Source organism: Chrysemys picta, chromosome 19, assembly GCF_011386835.1.
Source record: "Chrysemys picta bellii isolate R12L10 chromosome 19, ASM1138683v2, whole genome shotgun sequence".
Lineage (NCBI taxonomy): Eukaryota > Metazoa > Chordata > Testudines > Emydidae > Chrysemys > Chrysemys picta.
The window spans coordinates 16926729-16951349 of record NC_088809.1 but is presented as its reverse complement, the minus strand read 5'-3'; the positions used below and the strand labels follow the sequence as shown (position 1 = coordinate 16951349).

The window sequence follows — 24621 nt, the reverse complement described above, 5'->3', positions numbered from 1 at the left end:
CACTGTAAAAAGTACTCTAAAATGCAGATGTGTGGAAGACAGGAAAGTGAAGACTTTCATCCTTGGGGAGCAATCATTCCTGTCACACTCTTTGGGTGTATGAGAACATTCATTTTTGCTAAGCCTACAAACTTACAAAACAGCATGTTGTACAAGTCAAGGAGACTGAAAGTAGCTTTCATATGGTCAAGGGATCTAGTTATTTTGGACACACCACTAATGGTTATCAGCATACTTGTATAATTATACCATTGCCTCCCATCAATTACTGGAAGCTTAACTAGCAAAATGGAGAAGTACAGTAGAAGACACCGGAAAGTACCTGCATTTCTGCTAAAGGCTGTAGTAAGACACTGGATAATAATTGTTAGAATACTGGATTTTTTAGTACTAGGAAAAAGAAATCTACAATAAAGGATTACAAGCCAAAATTAGACATTGTTAGGCATAATGAAGGAAAAAGTGCCAAAATGAGGTTAAGTGCTAGACTTAAGGCACCCCTCAGTAACTGGGCCAAAGGCAATGGAAGATCACTAGGTACGAACAGCAGTTTGTGAATATATTACTTGGGAGTTAGATCAGGGAAGTTTGTTCCTGTGGATTGAGACTGATCTGTTTTCCAGGAAAGTGTTCACACTATGCTAAGAGCCCTACTTAATGCTGCCAACAACTGCGGGCAGGTTAAAAAAAAAAAAAAAAAAAAAAAAGAGGAAGAAATTGAGAGGCCATTTGAGCAATAACTGACAGAAGCCCAGAATAAGAGGATGCTTTATTTACTGACCTTTAGAGTCATTTCATCTCTCTCCCCTTTGGAAGACTGGGTGAGGAACAACATTAATCCCTGTGATCATTTTGCCCTGCCTCCCTCTTACTCTCCATCCTCCCCAAGCACGTCATTTAGCAATATTCATTTTAGTTTTAAAAATCTGATGCGATTTATAAATTAAGAGGATGGCCAAAATTTGGCATTTAAAATAGCCAATATGTTCAAGATATATTGCTACTATAGATAAGGTTGCATTTTCATTTTAACCAGTCACTGAACGGTGAGGGAAAAAAGCTGAAGAGTGAAGCTTTTATTTCTAGTAATTCAAAAGTCATTTCTTGTCAATACTATAACAGATTTGCTTTGTTTCTAGTCCTGTCACATCGGGGCCTGGGTTTATGAGTAATTGGTGAGTTGAGGGATATACAGGATTAAAGAGTGAACTACACAAGGGAGTGGCTTGTGCAACAGTGCAAGGACAAAGCTTGATTTTTCTGCTTATGAGCAGCTGAAATTCTTGTTCTAGAATTAAAAAATCAAATTAAAAAAGTTTAAATAGTATCTTCCATCTTCAACTCAAACCCATGAGTTAATATCTGCTAACAATAGGATGCAACTTAACAGCTATTTACATTAGCACAAATTAGCAGATTTCCAAGAGCCCGGCTAATTAGAGCCCAGTCACAACATTCTAGAAGCTTGAATATAGTCACTGCAACTTGCCTTTCCCTGAGGAGTTGTAGTTGAAACCGATTAGCTAATTTCATCAGTTCTGTCAAGAATACATCATCTTCTCTCAGTTCTAGCTCATCTGTGTAGATCCAACGCAGCATTGCCATAGTCACCTCAGGATCAGCATCTGGTGAAAAAAGTGAAAAGGTGAAAAACCAAGCTACTTAAGTCTCAAATATTTGCAGTTCAATTGAAATAGCTGTAATTTTACCAACCAAATCAAGTGTTTCTAAAAGAAGAGAGACATCTCTCAGACCTCCAACTAAGCAGGGAAAAGGCAGGTCAACAGTTACATGGGGGATGCTCCTTCCGGACCTTGCTGTCCATTACCCACTGTTAAGATGAACATACAGTGCCTGAAATTCACACTAAATATACCAAAACCCAGTTAGCTCCCACCCCCCCAAAATGTGTAGTTTTGCAGACTGGGCTTTATGGCCCAGCACAAAATAGTGTAATGTAATATATGGAGATATACCTATCTCAGAACTGGAAGGGACCCTGAAAGGTCATTGAGTCCAGCCCCCTGCCTTCACTAGCAGGACCAAGTACAGATTTTGCCCCAGATCCTTAAGTGGCCCCCTTAAGGATTGAACTCACAACCCTCGGTTTAGCAGACCAATGCTCAAACCAGAGCTTACCCCCCCCGTACATACTGGATAAGTGGGGGACTTAACACCATAAGATCTTTGCGCAACTTACTGTTCTAAGAATGACACCAAGTGTACTAAAACAAAGAAAACTGTAGTTGGAATGAAGGAGTCGAATGGTTAAATCTGATTCAATTCTGGTTGGAATCATCAATATTTCTTATCTCTGCAGTTTGGTTCCAGTTCAAACACTAACCTAAAATGATGGTTCAGTAGCCAAACAACTACTTTGAACCGGTTTGAACCAGTTCAGATGTTTCCTGTAGGTTAATGTCTCACACTTATGCTTGTACGGTAACTCCTAGCAAAAGAATGCAATGAAATATTTTTCCACTGTAGAAAAATTTTTTAAACACGTTATTTGCACTCACTAGTACAACATCCTCCAGATCTCGGTCAGTCATATTTGACTGTTAAGGTGACAGAAGCTGGGACTAAGCGACAGGGAATGGATCACTGGATGATTGATGATGACCGAAGAAAACCCATGGTGCTGTAAGCAGTGTTCTTGCAAGTCAGAAGGTGGCACACTTCCTTCCTTAGTACTGATCCAACTCAATGTTATGTGACACTCTTGCTCGAAGTTATCATATTAACACAGTGGTTGACCTCACTGCACACAAGAGCCAACATCTCTTCTCTAAAAGGGGATATTAGCCCTGACGTCCTAGTCAAATTCCAACATGGAAAATTACTTTCTGCCAATTTCACTTGTATAAGTTACTCTTCCTGCCCTATACTGTGCTATAGTGTTGCTGCATGCTATTAATAGCTGCTTATTACCACCCAAGGGTGGCTCCAGCTTTTCTTATATCTAGTTTGCAATGCTGTTTGGGATCCTGCCATAGGAAAGGTGATCGAGAAAGGCAAGATATTTTAAGTTAACTTCAAATGGTTAGATTAGCAGAAGACATTTGATTTACATTTCTTAAGTCTGCAGGACTCTTACAGTTCCTATACTCCAGTGAAACCCATTGTCACAAGAGGACAGAGGTATCAATTCTTCTAACTCTGCAAATTGCTACCTATTCTAAAGAGTTTAATGTGGAGCTGTCCAAACTAGGTTTAAACTTGCTCCTGATAACAAGACATTAACACAGGTGTACACAAGAGCTTGATGAGTAGCAACATGCATGCCCTCATAATTGGAGCAATAAAATAAAGATACTATTAGTAATATTCCATCAACTGAGTTGCTTTTAAAAAAAAGACACTTAAAGTACTTCTCTGTTGAATAAGCAAATGTTTTAAAATCAGGTTTGTTGGACATAAGCAGGGGAATCCCCGATACTTCGCTTGTATACACTGTTAGGATGTTTTAAATAGATGTATCCTGTAGACTCAAATAGTAGTTACAGGCCATGCATTAACTATTCTTCCAGATACCACCTGGTACAGGACTCCCTAAGCAACAGCACTCTGTGCCAGCACAGGAAGGTAAACATCTCAAGCTGAACAGGCCAAGCTACTTTAAAGTAGCTAAAGACACAAGGTGGATGAGGTAATATCTTTTCATGGACCAGCTTCTGAGCTTACACAGAGCTCTGTGTACGATCTAAGCTTCTCTCTCATCAACAGAAACTAGTCCATGAAAAGGTATTACTTCACCTACCTTGTCTCTAACATCCTGGGACCAATAAAGCTATAACGCGGCAAGCAGCTAGAGAGCAAGTTTTATACAGCTCTTCAGTTTGGCCACTGTCATTTAGTGTCTCCTTTTCCAAAAGGAGGGAAACCTAAACAATATTTAGAAACTATGTTTTACAGATATTTTACCATATGGACTATGGAACTGTACTATTTAGTCAATTACAGGAGGCTTTTATGAAACAGCCAATATGCTCAGAAATGGAATGTGCATGTGAAACTAGTCTCAAATCTAACAGTTGGGTGCATGTCTGTCTGTGTCTCACTCTCAAAGACTAACAGATACACTAGGTGACCCAGCTTCAGGTGAAATAGTCCTAATGAGCATCATGACCATGTACAATTGACAAGACAATTTTAATAAAGATTACTTTGTCCAGAGGGAAATAGCTTCCTTTTACTACAGTCCCAACTTAAATGTTAACGATAACTGGATATTCAGTATTTGTATGGTACAAGTCTTGAAATGAGGATATAAAACGGCTATTCCTTCATCTCTCAGTGACTAAATTCAGGGTTTCCCAATCAAGTGTTAATGCAAGTTATCCTAACACTTCGCATCAGGAGCTTTGTAATGCTAGCACTAAGGTTATCACAACCAGAGGTACAGTAACTGGCATGAAGAGCAGTTTATGTAATGTCTTCTGACTTATTTCTTGGGCTGTTTGGATGGCAGGAAGGTGTGGGAACTTTTCTGAAGTGAAGCTTCTGCAAAGAAGAAGATTTGCTATGGCTTGCTTCTTCCCAAAGTGTGGCTTGTTTCTAGGATTCATGATTAATCAAAGGCTTTGATAGCAGTGCCGGAAGTTTAGTCTTGCAGACTGACAGGCCATACTTTAAATTTTCCATCCCTTTCCATCTGCAAGCTGCTCTTGCTCAAAGGATAAGATCTTTTCTTCCACTAAAGTCAGGTTGAGGCCAAGTCATCTTGTTAAGAGGTGCACAAACTTTTTTAACTAGCCAGCAGGGATCACCATGGCAACAGAACAGAGGAACGATGTACAATCCCTGAACCAAGATACTATCTTTACCAGGTAAGACTAGTTCAATAGATGTGGTATCATTCTAGCCACATCAACTCCTGCACTTTTTGAAATGGACACTGTCCAACCTTCCCTTAAGTTTCAGTTCTCTACAGAGTTTAATCAACATTTTCATCTAGTTAGTAAGCTAGAAGTTAAGAAAACTACTTACTCAGCCTTTTTTCATCATGAAAAAGCTACATTTAAGAAAGCTTGTGTCAGTTGGCAATTCCAAGACTCGCATTGATTGTACTAGTGTTGAAGAGTGCTTTCATGCAACACTGTCACTGAGCAGCATGAAGAGGCAGTCAAACAAGTTTCTAGTGTTATGATGAAACAACTAAAAAACTTACTTGATCAATATTAGTTCAGATAGCAGAGCAAACAGAGGAGGAAGTTTTCAATGTCCACTTTCTCAGAGTGATAAGTAGTACCCATCACTGTACGAGCACATGAAATGAAAAGCCTGCTAGATCCTGCTTTAAACTCAGAAATGTTATTGTGAATGGCAATTTGTGACTATTCCTTTTTACCAGAAGTAGAGAGTGCTTCTCAGAGAAAAATTCACAAGCCATTTGGGTTCAGCAGTAGGTGCTGTTTTTGCAGCCTGGATAAGCTATTTGACCACAGGTCTCGAAAGAGGATGTGCCAGGGCACATTTTCTCAAAGATATCAAGCAGGCTAGATTCATAGAATACTTAAAGCAAGGAGTAATCTGGCTCTTTCAGACAGCTTTGCTTATTACACTATGTTTAACTCCCTATTAAGGAAGCGAGTGAACCACACCACACTTAACTTCCATATCATTAAAATGGAGAGGGTGGATTATTGATTTAGACTAACATTAAATTTGCAAGCCTGTTACCATGTTACAGAAACAGTCCAAGCTCCATAATTAATGGAAAACTCTCTGTAGTCAGAGTAGTATTCTGAATGAGGAGATGTAACCTTTTCCCAAAGGGCCCTTTCATTAGTTGTTCCAAAGACATTCAAAGCATCATACACCGACAAGCAGCAACTAACCTGACAGATCCAGTTCCTCAGTTGACACTAGGTTGGCTAGACTCCAAGTCTCACTGCGGGCTGCCAACACAAATTTGTGAGCTCTGATGTGCTTGTCCCCAACCTTTATCTTCAGATCACTGATAGAAAGAAAAAAAGCACACATATATACAAACATAACCCTCTGTGCTTAGGCACTTATGGACTCTGCATCTGTCACAAATATCTACAAGGTAAAAACATTTAAAGCAGCTAAATTTAGGCTGAATTGTTTACTATTCGGTAGAAGCCTCTTGCATTAATATATTAATGCAAAACGCTAGGTTCATTCTTTCAACTAGTTAAGTAAGATATTTTTAAGAGTAACCCAACTGTCATTGCCACAAGGAAAATACAAGCTAAGCCCTGTGATTAACATTCATTTAAAAAATATATATATCTCTAGTACGCAGTTCATACAGCACAGACCAAAATGAATAATTGACGAGATGGGGAGTGTAGAGACCCAAGAGTCAGCCCAGAGAATACTATGTTGCAGTCAGCCACACAGGCTTTCAGGAAAGATTACTGAAAGGACTATAAACAAAGCACATTTGATAGAGCAGTCAACCTGTATGAAAGCAAAAACCCAGAAATACCCCATTTCCAGTACAGCCGCTGTCAGGGAACACTGATCCCATACGGATCACTTTTAGTCAGAGCATTCTTTTTATTCAGAAACAGTACACAGACTGATCATTTTCACCATCTAACATATAGCTAAGGTGTTATGTTCTTGAACATGGATTTTTCATCCATTTGTTCTCGCTAACAAAAGCAATACTTTAATTAACCTTCACCATCACTACTCCCCACCCCACCCCAAACCTAACAAAGCCTTCCTTGGGAACTTAAATGCTTATTTCCAAAAGAAATCATTTCTTTTTGGGTCTAACATTTGGACCACTACCCTATTCCTAAAAAAAAAAAAAAAAAAAAAAAAAAAAAAAAAAAAAAAAAGGGGGGGGGGGGAAGAGGGGAGCAGCTAGGAAACCCTCACTCAAAGCAGAGCAGATCTAGGTTATGATTCTTTTTTGTGTATCAATGCTTTCATACAAACTCTTTTGGCTATCACTTGATTAAATTTGTACATGGCAAGATACAAGTTAAAAAAAAATTAAAATCAAATTTGCAAAGTAGTATTTATTATACTAGTTCCCCAAACAGATTGATTTTTTCCTGACACTTGTGTGCATTTTTGCAGAGGTGGTAGTGTTTTGTTTGTTTTTAAGACAATCAACTGCTTACTTGATAAAGTCAAAATTACCTGGCTCAAAGTTTTCAGTGCACAGTGTTAGACTATTAAGAGCTGGCCTTAACACATACTCCATAATCCATTTTCCATACTGCACTTTGCATTAAATCTGTACTGGCAAATGTAATCTTTTCTTAGAAGTGGCACATACCACTGTCCAAGATTTTATTACCTGGATGGCCAGAACACAGTCAGCTTAGAATCAGATTTCCTGCACACTAGAAAAAGATGAAATGTAGAACCTTTTCTGGTCCTCTCCTTTTAGGAAGTGACAGACTTCTACTCAGATTAATAGAAGATAATGCTTTTTTTTTTTTTTAAATGTATTCGCATATTTCACCCAAACCTAGGGTCTTCCACTTTAAGACCTGGTTACTCCTATTCAGAAGGACTTGAGCTCTTGCACAGGTCCTTAAAAACTTTAAAATCTGTATCATCACTGCATTATCATAAATAAGTAGCAGAGAAACATTCCCATTGCCTTGTTTTTTCCAGGGAATATTTATTCCATGGAAGTCAATTTCCACATGAAATATGACAAATGCAAAAATGAACAAGAGGTGTTCCAAGAAAAAAAAAAGCCTGAAAGAGGGAACAAGGCATACAGTTTTATTCTCCAAGCTGTGTTTCATTTCCAATAACTTCAGAAATAGTACAAAAGTCTAGCTCTACACTATGTTGCCAATACAAACAGTGAACAAGGACTGCTCTTTCAGGATCATCCAAGTGTCAGATAAAGGACTGTCTACAAAGTGCCAGCAAAGCGCACTAGAGGGATGTGATTTGTAAAGCGCTCCAATTGCCCCATGCAAATCCTGCTGGCCCCCTCAAAAAAGGTTCACATTAATAGTCAGATTAGGTACCATTTAGACGGCCAGAGGACACCAGCAAGGTCAGTGGGGGTGGGGAGTTAGAGCGCTTTACAAATCACACTCCTCTTGCATTGTTACACCATGTAGAAAAGCCTAAAGAGATGGTTGGTTTTAAAAACACTTTTGTAAAAATAAGCAGGTGTTATCTGAACTAAATAAGACACCAGCATCAAACTTCACACAGTACGTTTCCCATTAAGTTATCCTGAAGCATACCATGTTTGAAGAGAACTGATTGATTAGATTCATCAGACAGGCTGATACTATACTTGATTTTAACCAAATACACAATGAAGGACAGTCCCTCCCCCTTAGAGCTCAGAATCTGAAATAGCTGGTGAGGAAGAGATTTAGAGTTTCCTCAATATTGCTTCTATTCCCAAGATGCACTTCTTACCTATATTGCTCCTGTTCATAAAGCTCAGCTACAATGGTGAGAAGTCGACTGATGAACGAGTCACTGGCATTCTCTTTGTTAGACTGGGCAGCCAACAGAGTACATCTCCTCTCTGTATCAGCTAGCTTCTTCTGCAGCTTTACATACTCCTGGCGGAGAAGCATTAAGTGCTTCTCTAACTTGGCCACCTCCTCTGCAAAACAGACAAATATGTAATTCAGTTGAAAGGCTGAACAAGCCTTGATATGCTTCTTGGCAATTCTGTGGATATCCCCTCCCCCAATTTACTACTTATATTTCAGCAAATCTAGACCCCTTAATTTGCTCAATCATTATCTATTTGACCAGCCACATAAAAATGAAAGTTTACCCGTCACACCCTGTCCCTTAGAGTGAACGCCTACAGTGTTATACCAGCTTAACGGGAACACTTTCCAAATTCATAGTTAAGTAATTTAAACACTAATTCGACAAATCCTCAAAGATTAACACGCTTCAAAAAAAATCCACGTCTTTTACAGACAAAGCAAAAGCAGACATTTGGAATTTTTGAAAATTTGATGCTCTGCTTTGTGGAGCACTGGGATTAGTACAAGCTCAGTTCGGTCACTTCTCCCGTACTGTGGATTGGTGGTTCAAACCTTCCCCTTGTCTCCCACCCCTAAAGCCAAAGATCTAGATGTTTCTACTGCACTCACCAGGATATCTGACTAAAAGGCTCAACAGTACCTCTCTCCAGGATCCCACAATCAATCGTGTTCAGGGAGTATTGCACAAAATCATAAGTCACTAAAGGATACATATATCCCACTTTAAAACTTCTCCAGTGTTACCATCACCTAATGACCTAGAAACAGAAGGCCAAAATTTTCATCCCTGCCTGGCCTGGCAACTATTATATTAAACTTAACAGAAGTCCCATCTCCCAGCCAGTGCAAAACATTGTTAGATTGTGAAAGAGCTTATATCCAGAAAGTTTCTAGGTAAGGCCATTTTTGTTTTAATGTGATTTTAAGACAGTGTATGCTATTTCTGGAATTAAGAAGACCACTATGCATCGTCCATATCTGGACAAAGCGCTAGCAAAGACATTATATACCAAATATATAAAAAAAACTAATGACACAATCCATCCCATACTGGCAGGGGAAGATTAGATGACTCAGGTTTTCTCCAATTATAGTTTAAGATGCTACAAAAGCATTTCATTCAGAGTAGTTTGCATGGACAAATATGTAGATATTGACATTTTTGCACAAATATGTAAATAGCTTTTAACAAGAGTACCATGGCTTGAATGGTCCCCATGATCCTTGTGCTAAAGATAACATTACTTTTTATGAATGAAAAGACAGGTGGGTCACTTGTTAATGAACCTGGGCCAACTTTAGGAAGTTTCCTTCGAACACACTAGCTTGTATCTTGGAGGTGGAAAGGGAGGTCACCACTGAAATAACTTGAATATTCTGCTTTCCTGCATCATAGATGCTCTTCTTTTCAACCTTACCTCCACCTTGTGAGCCAAAGACTCACATTACTTTCTCTCACTTGCCATGTGAAAGTTTATCTAAAGGCAGACTTAATTTGTTTTCTTCAAGTCTAAAGAGCCCTACCATGTATTTAAGAGAGACAATAGAGCACCTTCCATGAAATAGTCTCAAGTGACTTAAACCTAGAAGAGATGCAATGTTCTGTACAGTTGGGTAAATAGAGATAAGTGACTTGCCCAAAGTCACATAGCAAGCATGAATTTGGGTTCTGTTTCCAGAGTTACCAGCTCCAATTACTAGACCAGGGGTTCTCAAACTGGGGATTGGGACTCTTCAGGGGGTTATGAGGTCATTACATGGGGGGGTTGCGAGCTGTTAACTTCCACCCCAAACCCTGCTTGCCTCCAGCATTTATAATGGTGTTAAATATATTTTAAAGTCTGTTTAATTTGGGGGGGGGGGGGGGGAGGGGAAGGAAGCACTCGGGCTTGTGATGTGAAAGGGGTCGCCAGTAAAAAAGTTTGAGACCCACTGCACTAGACAAATTTTATATCAGTATTCTTGGAGAAATTTCCAAAATGCCATTTTCTCTTCTAATATGCCAATATCTTACATGGAAAGCAGAAGCCTCCTAATAGAATGCATGGAAAGAACTCAAGAGCTACCCTGACCCTTATACTAAAGAGGATAATACAAGACTGTTTGCTCTACTTGGATTTGATTTTAACATGACGAGGTGCAGCTGTTTACAGTGACAGCTTTGTTCTAGAAAGCACATCATGAGCTACTCCAAGAAAAAAAAGTCTTCAATTTCCATTGCCCTGTCACTCTGGGGTAAGACAGTGCCTATCAGCCTACCCGGAAGTTTTACAGCTCTATTTGCCTTAGCAAGGATGTACGCTTAGTTTTGAAAGTTGATTTTGTGCAATGCCAATGCACAACTAAGCCATCACCCACAGAGAAATGCACAACTTTTTTTTAAAAGCATCAATATATAGAACCATCTATCTAGCAGACCAAAGATTCCTACCAAACATACATTTGTTATTATTTTTGTTACTGTAGGACTTCAGTGCCTTAATCATGGACCAGGACCCCACTGTGCTAGGGGCTGTACACACAACATGATCCCTGGTATCAAGGCTGTCTTGTAAAGGTCAGCATGAATCATGGCATCCTAGGCTAAACAAAGTTTTTCATCACTCCACTGTATCCTATCTGAAATCTCCATGCCATTGACCAGCTAAAGGCTACAGCATCTGTACATGATAGGAAATAGTTTTCAGGATCAATTTGGGCAGCTCTCATTTTAGTTAAGAATCTGTATTGACTTTTGATATAAGGATCAAGTATTCTGATCCTTCTACTATAATCCAGACCAATAAGACAAGAACTTTCCAAATAAGGTACATGCATAACACTCCATCTTTTGAGGATATACAGTATATTTTCCATTGCATAAATGCCAAAGAAACTGTTATAAATGGATTTAGGTAGTACTTCTACAAGCTTTAATATTCTTTAGAAGAGGGTGAGTCACACTCCGTGGTGCCAAATGTTTTCAGCTTAGAAGACAACAGGAATTCACTTTTACTCTGCCCCTTACAACCAAGGATCCATTGATCAGTACAAGGGGACAATTAGCATCAAGAGGAAGTGAGTTTTGGAAATACTGTTTCATCAATACCTGAGTTATCACTAGAAGCAGTGATCAACAGAACTGAATTCTATTCTGTAGTATCTACACCTAGACAAATGGGAACTCAGCTGAGCACTTGAGATTCCTGCAAGGCAGGGCCCTTAGGACAAGTCATCCCCCACTCTAGTTTGACTGCAGATAGAATGCAACATTTAGAGATCATGCCAACATTCAGTCTTGGCCCAGGGACATTTTAACGAATGCTGCTTTAAGAGTTCTTTAAACAGGACATAACCTTTCATCCAATAAGGCAATTGTTTACATCAATGCTTTGCCATGAAGAGTAACATTAAAATTCAAACTACAGCGCAGGTTCATTGGGGGCACTGCAAAGTTTAGCTATGCCATTAGAACTAGGAAAAGCCGAGAAAGATAGAAACCTTAGTCTGCACTATCACTGGTTTTACCAAGTACAGTACAAGTTTAAGCGTCTGCTACGTAACAAGCTGTATCTTTCTTTAAAGAGGATCATAAATTGTTTTAGTCTTTAACAAGGAAAGCCCATTTCACAACACAGGCAGCAGTTACCTGTGTTGCTGTACTTAGCTAGGTTAGCTGTTTTACTTCATTAGTTACCTTCTGTGGATCTTCCTTTGTTTTGTTGAAGTAGATTGAACTGGAATGCATTAAGGTCTTTCAGAAGGCTGCAACCTATACTTACATCCTCAAGGATGCATCATTAAGAACAAGCTTCCAGCCTTTTTTGGACCATCTCTGTACGTAATTCATAAGTAAGCAGTTTATGTTTTACTAGAAACATTGGTCTGTTACTAGATGGAAATAGTAGAATTATCAATAATTCACAAAAGGCAGAAGTGTTCAATAGTATTTCTGTTCTGTATTTCAGGGGAGGGGGGAAAAACAGAACACTTTTGATTCCACTAGTATCTCAGGAGGATGCTAAACAGCAGCTACTGAAGTCAGACATTTTTAAATCAGCAGGTCCAGATAGCTAGATCTTAAAACTGGTGGACAAGTTGAGGAGCTCATGGACAGTTAATGTTGATTTTCAATAAGTCTTGGAACACTGGGGAGTTCCAGAAGACTAGAATAAAGCTGATGTGACAATTTAAAAAGGATTACTAACTTCATATCTTTTTTGATATTAGAAGTTTGGCTGATAATGGTAATAGTGTTACTGTAATACAGACTTCTGTAAGGCATTTGACTTGGTACTGCATGATACTGGTTAAAAACTAAAAAGATAAAATTAACATGGCACACATTACATAGATTAAAAGTTGGCAAATGGATAGATCTCAAAATGTAATTGTAAATGGGGAATCAAACAGGTGTTTCTAGTGGGGTCCTGCAATCATCAGTTCTTGGCCCTACACTATTTAAAGCTTTTATTAATGATCTGGAGAAAAAAAGAATCGCTGATAAAGTTGCAGAGGACAAAAATGAGAGGAGTAGTAAATAGCAGAGATAACAGATCTCTGATCCAGAGCAATCTGAATCACTTGGTAATCTGGGCACAAACCAACAATATGCATTTTGAATATGGCTAACCGTGAAGTGTATACATCTAGGGACAAAGAACGTAGGCCATACTTCTAGGATAAGGGACTTTAATCCTGGAAAGCAGCAACTCTGAAAAAGATCTTGGGGGTATGACGGATAGTCAGCTGAACATGAACTTCTGGTGTGACACTGCAGCCAAAAGGGCTAATTGAATCCTTGGATGGTAAACAGGGGACTCTTGTAGCAGTAGAGGTTATTTTCCCTCTGTATTTGGCATGGCAACCGCTGCCGGAATACCGTGTCCACACTCAAGAAGGGTGTTGATAAGAGATAAGGAGGTTGGTTTACAGGGGAGCCATGAGAACAATTCACGGATTAGAAAACATGCCCTAGAGTGATAAGCTAAATGGACTGGGCTCCTTGAGCCTAATAAAGAGAAGGTTAAGAGGTGACTATTACAGTCTATAAACAGCTACTCATTTAATAACATACTCTTCAGTCTAGCAGAGAAAGATAATACGATCCAATGGCTGGAAGTTGAAGTTTGACAAATTCAGATTGGAAAATAAAGGCATACTTTTTTACATTGTAATTAGCCATTGGAACAACATACTGTACTAACAGTCATGGTGGAGTCTCCATCACTGACGATTTTTAAATCAAGATTGAATGGTTTTCTAAAAGATCTGCACTAGGAATTATTTTGGGTAATTTCTATGGCCTATGTTATATAGGAGATCAGACCAGATGATCACAGGGGTCCCTTCCGGCTTTGGAATTTATTGACACTGACACATCCACAGGCAACAAGAGACATTGATTACTTAAAGCGCAAGACAGCAGAATTCAGAATTAGGTAGGAAGCAATGTATATCAGTCATTTTAGGTCAGTTAAAAATGAATAAGAATTGACATTATGATATCTGCAGTAGTCACATTAGGAGCAAGAAAAGATTAAACCTGAAGTATTGAAAGTCAAGAGTAAAACAAGAGTTATCCAAATATTTGACACCTCATAGCACATATTCTATTTATAACCCCTCTCACCATGAGGTAAGTTTCTAAAACAGCACACACAGTTAACAGCCCTTTTATTTTTCAAGCATGGCCCAAACTTTTATAAAGGGCAAAGACTGACAGAAGCCAGGAACCTCTTTACATCCTGTTGGACAGATTTCTCTGGCCTTGGGAAAGTCATTTATTCTATTTACCTCAAATTCATCACCTGTAAATTGAAACACTTATTGACAAGCATGTCTCAAACTGACTAATAGAGGTTTCCAGAACCATTTTGAGGAAGAGTGCTTAAGCATTAAGTTGCTACTATTACCTACAGACACAGCCTCATGTCAAAACCAAACCACCTCCAACTAGTATGGTATGTTTACAACAGGTGAAGACTTCTAAATACAATAATCAAAATTTCATCCTTATTCTCTCCTACCTGAATCTCTTAAAATCAACCTCAAAGATAGATTGAGCTTGGATAAGTATCCAATACAAGAAAAGACGGCCATAACAAAAACAGCTACTACTGGCAGCTTTTGAAAGAAGTCTATCTGAGACTGCTAGCCCAAGTTAGAGACTTAAGGATGGAGATTGCCCTTTATTAGGTTTAAGGGCCACACGTTTGTTAAAAACCTGCCCCCTTGCCAAGAAAGATACTATTTACCACGGTGTTGGCCTTGAACTATACATGAGGGTCTTCATTTTTTATATTGACTTCTGGTTAGTGGTCATAAGTGTCATTGCACTCCACCTCCCTCTAGCTGCTGATATCTTTTTGTATCTTCTATTCCCCCCCCACCACCACCACCACCACACACACAAGCCCTCTGCAGTCAGGAGACTAGGAGGGATGGGGGAAGATAAATCCCAGGATTTCCCTGACCATCACCAGGAGAGGGGAAAGCGCAACATTTGCTACTTCCTCTATCTCCCCCTCCCCCAACACACACTCCCAATCCGCCTCCCCTTTGAATAATTTAATTGGTATTTTCATGCAGCTAAGGGCATTACCCAATCTGTAGCAGCATGAAATTAGTAGGCTTGCTCCTATCACTATTGTCCACAAGATTCTGAATAAAACCTGAAACTGACCAGAGTTTTCCTCGTCTCCCTCTGCTTGGCAGACCACTCTACCTGTGGCTTACACTGGTTAGTTATTTTCACACCCAAAAAGAGGGTTTGTTTTTAAAACTGAAACCTTACATTCTCATAAAACAGTTTATTTCCTCACTCACCAGGGACAAAGAATTAGTCAAGCCTTGAAAGACCACTATTTCCCATTGTTTGCTACAAATTCAGCAGAAGATCTGCACAGCAAAAGCTAGGCATTCACTTCTTATCAGGCATTCATGGGTGTGTGCACTCTACACGTTTGTAAACGTCAGCTACCGCACATCTGCAGGCATATACAGTATTAACCTTGTGAGTTGTATGGAGTCAGCTGTTTTTAATATGAAGATGAAGTCCTGAATATCCAGCCACTAGTAATAATGGCAAACTAATATAAACTTCACAAAAGTTTGTCACAAAAATACTACTTTGGTCCATGGTGAGATTGCCAATTTTCAGCATAGTTATTTCACTAGTAATTTCTCAGAAAGCACATAGTAGCATTCAAAGTTGTACAGTGTCAACTCTGTACATTAATCTCATTACAGCTACACATTAGCATGAAGATTCTCCTGCATATGATTTCCAGGATAATTGTGGAACACACTTTTATACAATTTATGTTTAGTACCCATTCTGCAGAAGCAGGACAGTCAAAGTCACAATAAGAAAGCAAGAAGAGTACTATTGAGTTGCATATATACATGTAAGGACCTATAGAAAATATTAACTAGGGTTATATGAACATTTTAATACTAATGTTGATACTGTGTGCATTTCTAGCCCTTTCATTGAGATGTAACAAAGGATATTATGATTCTCAGACTACTCCGAGTCTGGTGTTTGGATAATGAAAATTTAAGCAAGTTTCACTTTCAGATTCTGAATGGTTCAATGTTCAGGCTGTAGACATGGCAGGGAAAACTTGTTTAGAAAGCTTCCACCTGGAATGTATGAAGTCAGGAAAATTTCTATTACTCTTTGGTTTTGAGGAAAAAAAAACAGTGTAAAAAACTTGACGTTTCAGCCAGCTCTGAGTTGATCATGTCCTTTTAAGTATGCCAGATACAGAGCACACTAGTATTTAAGCATGAAGCCAGAAATTAAAGGAAAATTTTCAGTACAAGAACTTCAAATTACACTATCAAAACTGAAGTTTAAGGAATGAATAGCTGTTACTACTACAGTAAGAACAGCTTAGAGCAACAGAGCTGAACTGAGGGGGAAGGACCTAGTTGGTATCAGCCATATGAGTAATTCCTTGTGAGAAGCAAGTGGGACCAAGAAATTCACTCCTGAGCATGGCTGTTAGGGGAAGAGAAAAAGTTTGGGCTTGTTTAGCAGAAATGACTGCCTTTGAGCTAGCTGACAAGCAAGCAGTTTAATTTTCCAGAAAAGTCACAGTAGCCTTACAAAAGTACGCTATAATTTGATTTCAGGAGGAAGATTGTATCTTGGTTGAATAAAAATATTTTCAAAGTATGGAACACAAGCCACCCTGTTTTTGTATCCCAATCCTTGAATCAGCAGAAACCATTATTAAAGACCATGGAGACAAGCAAGCACAGAGCACATGGCACTATAACACAAGAAACTAACTATTTTCCAAAATTCATGGTAACCTAAATATCAATACTTTTCATGACAGATAAAGCTGTTTAAGTCACAGGAAGTACAAGAAGTCTTGGGCCTGGTCCACACTAACCCCCCACTTCGAAATACGTTAACAACATAGCTGAATTTGAAGTACCTTAGTTCGAACTTACCGCAGGTCCAGACGCAGCAGGCAGGCTCCCCCGTTGATGCCACGTACTCCTCTCGTCGAGCTGGAGTACCGGCGTCGACGGCGAGCACTTCCGGGATCAATCCAGGATTGATTTATCGCATCTAGACAAGATGCGATAAATCGATCCCAGAAGATCGATTGCTTACTGCCAGACCCGGAGGTAAGAGTAGACCTACCCTTGGGATAAGGCCAGTTCTTTGTGAGAGCCAATCTTCACATGAGAACAGAGCAACCATGTACACATAGAGAAGGACAGAAACAATGTGTCCCTTGCCCTTAAGCATGATATCACTACATTGGATCTCCTTGTATTGTCTTATGGAGCAAATCTTTGCCAGTGCTTCCATTTGCTAACCTGGATTTCAGAGACATTGGTAACTCTGCAGCTTGCAGGAGAAAAAGTGCCCTTAATCATAGATCAATTTACATCATTCATGGAGTGGAAGACCTTACTAAGGCAGGTTTCTTAGAGTTGCATCTCAGATGCTTGCAGAAAGCTAGACTTATTCCAATGCTTTCTGATGGTGGCACTGATAAATCTGTAACTAAACAAGAATCTGTGAACATCTGAGTAGGATCGGGAAACTTACTATTGCTGATAGACCTGAAACTGAACTGAGTATCAGTTAGCTAAACTTTGGGGGAAGAGCTCTCTACGCAACATCCCTTCAGGGACCCTGACCTGTTCTCACTTGCAATGCCAACTGGGTTCCCTCCACCATCCTTTGCCCAGTACTCCTTCCTCCTATCCCCATCTCCTCTTTATCCAGGGTTTCCCACACCCTCATGTGTTAGTCCAACAGCAGCTATAGCATTGCACATCCTTGGGATTCATCTAGCTCCCTCTGGTGTTGCTGGGTCCTACCTATCAAAGGGGACAGCATATTTCTTTGACAGAGCAGCCACAGAAGCACACCAGAGTGAGACCTGACCTTGCCCCTCCCAGCGTGGGCCGGGAGCCTAAGTCTTGTCTACATTAGAGACATGGATTAGTGTCTCAATGTACTGGAATGCACCTTGAAATACTCTTTCACGTGGATGCTATCAACTGAAGTTACCAATAACCTGTAGGGACAAATGTTGATCAGCATCTGCTCAGGTGACTATGTGCCAGCTGATGCCCCCTCAGTCAACAAGCCTCCTTGATTTGCCAGCTGAGTCTTCCAGTGCTAGAAACCCACTGACAGCCAATCAAGTAGGAGGTGCTGCTCCAACAGAGCAGTACCCTAATGAGGCAAAGTGAGTCTCTTAATCTGGCCTTGTAGAGGGCCCACCACCACCAGCCTGCACCATGGTCCTTGCTTTACCTTATTATGAACTGACTGCAATCCAATTGCAAATCACTGGCTTTGTGCTTTTGACTCAAAGCTAAAGAGAATTCATTCATTCAGGAAAATTCTTTGAGGAGCATGGCTCTCTCCTTACTAGTGGAAGCTAGTGAGTGCAGTCTCAGCCAGCAATGCACAGCTGGCTCACTGGTCCAAAAACCTGAAGAACAGAAGGGGCATTTCAGAGCCTACTGGGGACATGGTATCATAGCAGCACTCAGCTGACAAACTAAGGAAGTGTATCTTTGACAACTACTTCACCTGACTCTACAAACAGCAGTCCTCCTGGTGAAACTGGGGCAAGCCTAATAAAGATTGAGGGTTGGTAGGCTGGACACACAAATCAATTAAGTTCAGTTGGTGTAATAACAATTGCTTCAAAAAAATACACTTGCCTACCATTTAATTCAAACACTAAATTGGAAGTCTTAGCTGCCCATAGACATTCCCCAGGATTAACTGGAATACAGACAATTTTAAAACACCAACATTTGTCTGAAAACTGTGCTTACTTTTCTAAAACACAAACCTCAGTTTTGATAAGATTATTTTGGTTAAGTTTTCAGTTTTATTCCCTGTTTACATTTAACAGGGCTTTGTATTGAGTCAGTTCCCTGTGTATAGGAATGCAGAATGAAAACATCAGCCAAATCCCTACATACCAACATAAAATCAATAAAACCCTTACAAATATTTTAAATTATTTTTTAATAAAAAGTTTCAGGATACACTATTTAAAGGTGCTCTCAAACTGGATTTTATTAAAGATAAAATTCCAAAACTACCACATTTGTGTCTTTAAATACTAAAATAATGAGATTTAATTTTTAACTAGGCTTGCAAAAAATTAACATTCATGTGTTAGAAATTGCAAAGCCTAACACGGGCTAAATCTGAGGCTACTCTACTGCCTCTTACAAGATTTGATTTTCTTCCAATAAAAACAATATAACTGTAGAGTGTTGTGGCCCTAAAAGATCATATCAAACTTCTCTTTCCACAGAAAGCCTGATAAGTGAGAGCACCACTAAATTTTACTGAATTTGTTATAACTGTACACTTTAACAGGTTTCAGATTAACAGCCATGTTAGTCTGTATCCACAAAAAGAACAGGAGTACTTGTGGCACCTTAAAAACTAACAAGCGCACAAAAGCTTATGCTCAAATAAATCTGTTAGTCTCCAAGGTGCCACAAATACTCCTGTTCTTTGTACACTTTTTGATATAAATGATTCATCAGTTAGTTTGAAATTGGGTGCCTGTCACAGCAACAGCTCACCTGTATGATGCCAGCAGCCACCACTTTACATTATCTGAATCTTACATCTGCGGAAGGCTTCCCAACCAGAATCAACAGTGTTGATATCGCACACCCTGACTCAGGAAAGGAGAGATGAATGCTAACCCCAGTATCACCACCACTTCCTCCAGAGACAGAGGAAAAGAAAACCAGGGAACTGACACTATCCTAGACTCTCTCCTTCCTTGGAGAAGGGAAAGAAACAAGGCATGCAAGGATAGTTACCATCCAAGTTTCAGAGGAACCGACTAGGGAGAGGCACACCTCAGTTGCCTGACACACCAAGCAAGTGGAAATAAGACAGAAGAAACCTCACCCCCATAACAGCTCAATGTAACAGTGAGGCAGACACACAGCAGAGAGGTTTCTAATCCTAATCCCTTCCCTCCCACCCCACCTCGCCTCACTTTAGAAATGAGGTGACTGTCCCCAAGGCACAGGAGGGGTCAGTCTCTCCCGCACTACCAGGTTCAGGGACAGAGCAGCACAGCCCGACCTGCCCGCTCAGGAAGGAGGGGCTGGGATGCAGAGCAGGGGCTGGCAAGGCACCAGCCAGACATGTACCCCCCCCACACACACACTTCAGAGGCAGAGCAGGGGAAGGAGCCCACCTCTCTCGACTGGCGAGATGCCCCCCCCGGGACACGGGAGGGGGACACACCTGCTTGCGCCCCCCCGACACGGCTGGGAAAAGCAGCCCCCCTCTGGGCTGAGGAGAGACTTCGCCCCTCCGGGCTGACAGGGGACAGGGACACCCCCGGGGCCCCACCGCGGAGGAGACGCCCCCTCCCCCTCAGGAGAAGCCGCCTCCTCCCCCCACTTAACGGCCAGGACCGAGCAGGGCACGGGCCAGCCGCGGGGCAAGCGGCGGCAACCCCAGCCCAGCCCCTCACCCAGGGCTTCCGCCCCCCCCGCTCTTACCTTCCGCCATGTTGGGTCCGGCCGCCTGCGCCTCTCGCGAGAGCCGCCACGCAGGGCCCCTCGGCCGAGCACTCTCGCGAGAGTGAGACCCGACCTCGCCCCTCCCAGCGCGGGCCAGGAGCCTACGTCTCGCGTCTGGAGCTCGCTGAGGGTGGGCAGCGCCCTGGGTGCCCCTTTATACAGGCGGGCCCGGCCGGCGCTGCAGCGTCGCCGGGGGACACTCCTCATCCCCATCCCCCCTACAAGGATCCCCCCGGAGCACACTCCCCATCCCCCTCCTGGGGCACTATCCCCATCACCCCCCGGGGGGGGACACTCCCCATCCCCCTCCTGGGGCATTATCCCCATCACCCCCCGGGGGGACACTCCCCATCTCCCCTACAGGGATCCCCCCTGGGACACACTCCCTATTCCTCTCCTGGGGCACTATCCCCATCACCCCTACAGGGATCCCCCAGGAGACACTCCCCATCCCCCTCCTGGAGCATTATCCCCATCACCCCCCGGGGGGACACTCCCCATCTCCCCTACAGGGATCCCCCCTGGGACACACTCCCTATCCCTCTCCTGGGGCACTATCCCCATCACTCGCCATCCCCCCTACAGGGATCCCCCAGGAGACACTCCCCATCCCCCAGGAGAAATTCCCCATCCCCCCCTACAGATCCCCCCTGGGACACACTCCCTATCCCTCTCCTGGGGCACTATCCCCATCACTCCCCATCCCCCCTACAGGGATCCCCCAGGAGACACTCCCCATCCCCCTCCTGGGGCATTATCCCCATCACCCCCCGGGGGGACACTCCCCATCTCCCCTACAGGGATCCCCCCCCCGGGACACACTCCCTATCCCTCTCCTGGGGCACTATCCCCATCACTCCCCATCCCCCTTACAGGGATCCCCCCGGAGCACACTCCCCATCCCCCTCCTGGGGCACTATCCCCATCACCCCCCGGGGGGCACTCCCCATCCCCCTTACAGGGATCCCCCAGGAGAAATTCCCCATCCCCCCCTACAGAGAACCCCCAGGGCACTATCCCCATCACCCCCAGGGGCCCGACCCTATCACCCCCCGCAGGGATCCCCCGGCTTCAATCCCCATCTCCCTCTAGGGCAGGGGTCACCAGCCTTTCAGAAGTGGTGTGCCGAGTCTTCGTTTATTCACTCTAATTTAAGGTTTTAACATTTTTAGAGGGTCTCTTTCTATAAGTCTATAATATATAACTAAACTATTGTTGTATGTAAAGTAAATAAGGTTTTTAAAATGTTTAAGAAGATTAATTTAAAATTAAATTAAAATGCAGAGCCCCCTGGACCGGTGGTCAAGACCCGGGCAGTGTGAGTTCCACTGAAAATCAGCTCGCCTGCTGCCTTTGGCATGCATGCCATAGGTTGCCTACCCCTGCTCTAAGTTTAGAAGCGTGGTGGGGCTGCTGTCAGCAGGTCACTCCATGAGAGATCCTTGATTCTGGAGCTTACATGTTGGAGCATGCCTCTCAAGTGTCCCTCGTTTTGAGGGACATCATTTTAAATCCCAGAATTACCTTCGTTCCCCACACATTTGGTGTTCCCGCACTTTTATTGTTGAGATATACATTAGAAATAAAGAATCATGACACTGATGTTATAGATTTATTTACACTAATGGAACAAATCACATAGCACTTTACGTTTCTTACACTAGTAGTTTTGTGCTGCTAATTTTAGATCCTTGTCGAACATTGCATCCCATTTTTGAACCTTTGCAAGTTGAGAGGTATGTGCTGGGGAGATGCGGTGGTAGCCAAGTTTGTGGAACTTTACAGTGATGCTGTCAACTTGAAATCTAGTGAGCTAAAGAGAAAAAAACAGCCCCAACAGTATGCCCCTGATTGGTAATCCTGGGAATCTACAAAGTACAGTACTGTCAAAATACATAGTAAACAAACAACAACAAAAAAGAGGAAAATAACCTGTTTCTCTAACCTATTTCCATTATAGCTAATTTAGGTATCAGTTGGAACAGATGTATGATTTTTAATCTGATTTTATACTAGAGCACTTTTGTTATTGTTATGAACTGGGTGAAACCTTGTTACGAGTTTGTTTAAACCTCATTGAGATTGGGTGTGACTGCACCCTTTAATTAACATAACTGTCAGGATGAGTTAATCAGAACCCCCCACCTAAGACAAAAGGGGATTGTGAGCCCAACCAGGAAGGCTTCTGCTGAGTATTGTTTGTGTTTTGTGTGTGTCCACGTGTCTGAAGGAAGGAAAGCAGAACAGAGAGAGGCAGAGACAAAAAGCAAGAAAGCTGTAGTCAGCGCGTTCAATGTGACCCTAGAAAAAGGAAGAGAGGGAGCTTTTCGGTCTGTTGCTTAAAGAGGCTTGAGGCTGTAAACTAAGGGCACGTCTCCACTGGCAATGTTACAGCACCAACAGTTACAGCACTGCTCAGAGCGTGCAGAAAGAAAACCGCTGTTGTGTGTTCACACTGATGGCTGCCTGCACAATAGCGTGTTCACAGTTGCGGCACTTGCAACGCTATTCGGAGCCGTGCAGCTATCCCACAGAGCACCTCTTTCTCTTTTGCCGCTAAGACTTGTGGCAAGGCGGAGGGGGTCGTGGGGCATCCTGGGTCCTGTCCCAATGCCCCGTGATGCATTGCTTCGCATCTCAGCAATCCCTGTGCTTCCATCCGCATTTGGCACCATCTTTCAACTGTTTGTGTACTGCGGTCCCTGCCTCTTTCAGGCTGCAGGAATGGATCCCAAACTGCTGACCAGTATGCTGCTCGCTCTGACCAACACATCACGAGTGGCAGTGGAGTTATTCCTTAAGCTACAAAGGTAAGAGGAGTGCGACATTGATCTTGCCACACGTGGTAGCTACGACACAAGATTGCTTGTGGCATTCACGGAGGTGCTGACCACGGTGGAACGCCGCTTTGGGGCTCGGGAAACAAGCCTTGAGTGGTGGGATCACATAGTAATGCACATCTGGGATGGCGAGCAGTGGCTGCAGAACTTTTGCATAAGGAAAGCCACGTTCATGGGACTGTGTGATGAGCTCGCCTCAGCTCTGCGGCGCAAGGACATGAGAATGAGAGCTGCCCTGTTGCTGGAGAAGCATGTGGCGATTGCACTGTGGAAGCTGGCTACTCCAGACTGCTACCAATCAGTCGCTAACCAGTTCAGAGTCGACCGTTGGAGTTGCATTGATGGAAGTGTGCAGGGCCATTAATCGCATTCTGATCTGAAAGACTGTGACTTTGGGCAATGTGTGTGACATTGTGGATGGCTTTGCACAAATGGGCTTCCCTAACTGCAGAGGAGCGATAGATGGCACGCACATTCCAATTCTGGCACCAGACCACCTAGCCACCGAGTACATTAATCGCCAGGGGTATTTCTCAATGGTTTTCCAGGCGGTTGTGGATCACCGTGGACATTTCACAGACGTTAACGGAGGCTGGTCCAGAAAGGTGCATGACGCACACATCTTTCTGAACACTGGCCTATTCAAGAAGCTGCAAGCAGGGACTTTCTTCCCGGACCAGAAGATCACTGTAAGGGAAGTCGAAATGCCCATTGTGATCCTGGGAGACCCTGCCTACCCCTTAATGCCATGGCTTACAAAGCCATACATGGGGCAACTTGACAGCAGCAAGGAGCGGTTCAACAACAGGCTGAGCAAGTGCAGAATGACTTTGGAGTGTGCATTTGGCCATTTAAAAGCCCGCTGGCGATGCCTGTATGGGAAGCTGGACATGGCCGATGACAATATTCCTATGCTTATAGGCGCGTGCTGTACGCTACTTAATATTTGTGAAGGGAAGGGTGAAAGCTTCACTCAGAAATGGAGCACACAGGCTCAGCGCCTGGAAGCTGAGTTTGAACAGCCAGAGACCAGGGCTATTAGAGGGGCATAGCATGGGGCCATAAGGATCAGGGATGCCTTGAGGCAGCAATTTTAAGCTGAAAGCCACTAATATTTGTTTCTATGCTCAGGATTGCAGTACTTGTAATAATAATTAACGGAGATATCCCATCTCCTAGAACTGGAAGGGACCTTGAAAGGTCATCGAGTCCAGCCCCCTGTCTTCACTAGCAGGACCAAGTACTGATTTTTGCTCCAGACCCCTAAATGG

At 42.4% G+C, this 24621-nt stretch overlaps 1 protein-coding gene across 3 annotated transcripts in view; it reads right to left on the bottom strand.

Annotated features, from left to right (window-relative positions):
• ANKFY1 (ankyrin repeat and FYVE domain containing 1) overlaps nucleotides 1-20625 on the bottom strand; it is a 54187-nt gene extending 33562 nt beyond the window's left edge. Inside the window, exons 1-4 of one of the 3 annotated variants that reach the window (XM_005284382.5) lie at nucleotides 20490-20625; nucleotides 8383-8575; nucleotides 5841-5959; nucleotides 1490-1625 (exon numbers count right to left, since the gene is read on the bottom strand). In XM_005284382.5, the coding sequence (XP_005284439.1) occupies nucleotides 1490-1625; nucleotides 5841-5959; nucleotides 8383-8575; nucleotides 20490-20499 (458 nt within the window). In that variant the 5' untranslated portion in view covers nucleotides 20500-20625. Of the gene's footprint in view, nucleotides 1-1489; nucleotides 1626-5840; nucleotides 5960-8382; nucleotides 8576-19547; nucleotides 19672-20229; nucleotides 20364-20489 lie in introns of those variants that run through there. The other 2 variants (XM_042857763.2, XM_005284383.5) reach the window with 2 other exon arrangements.
• Nucleotides 20626-24621: the final 3996 nt, after the last annotated feature.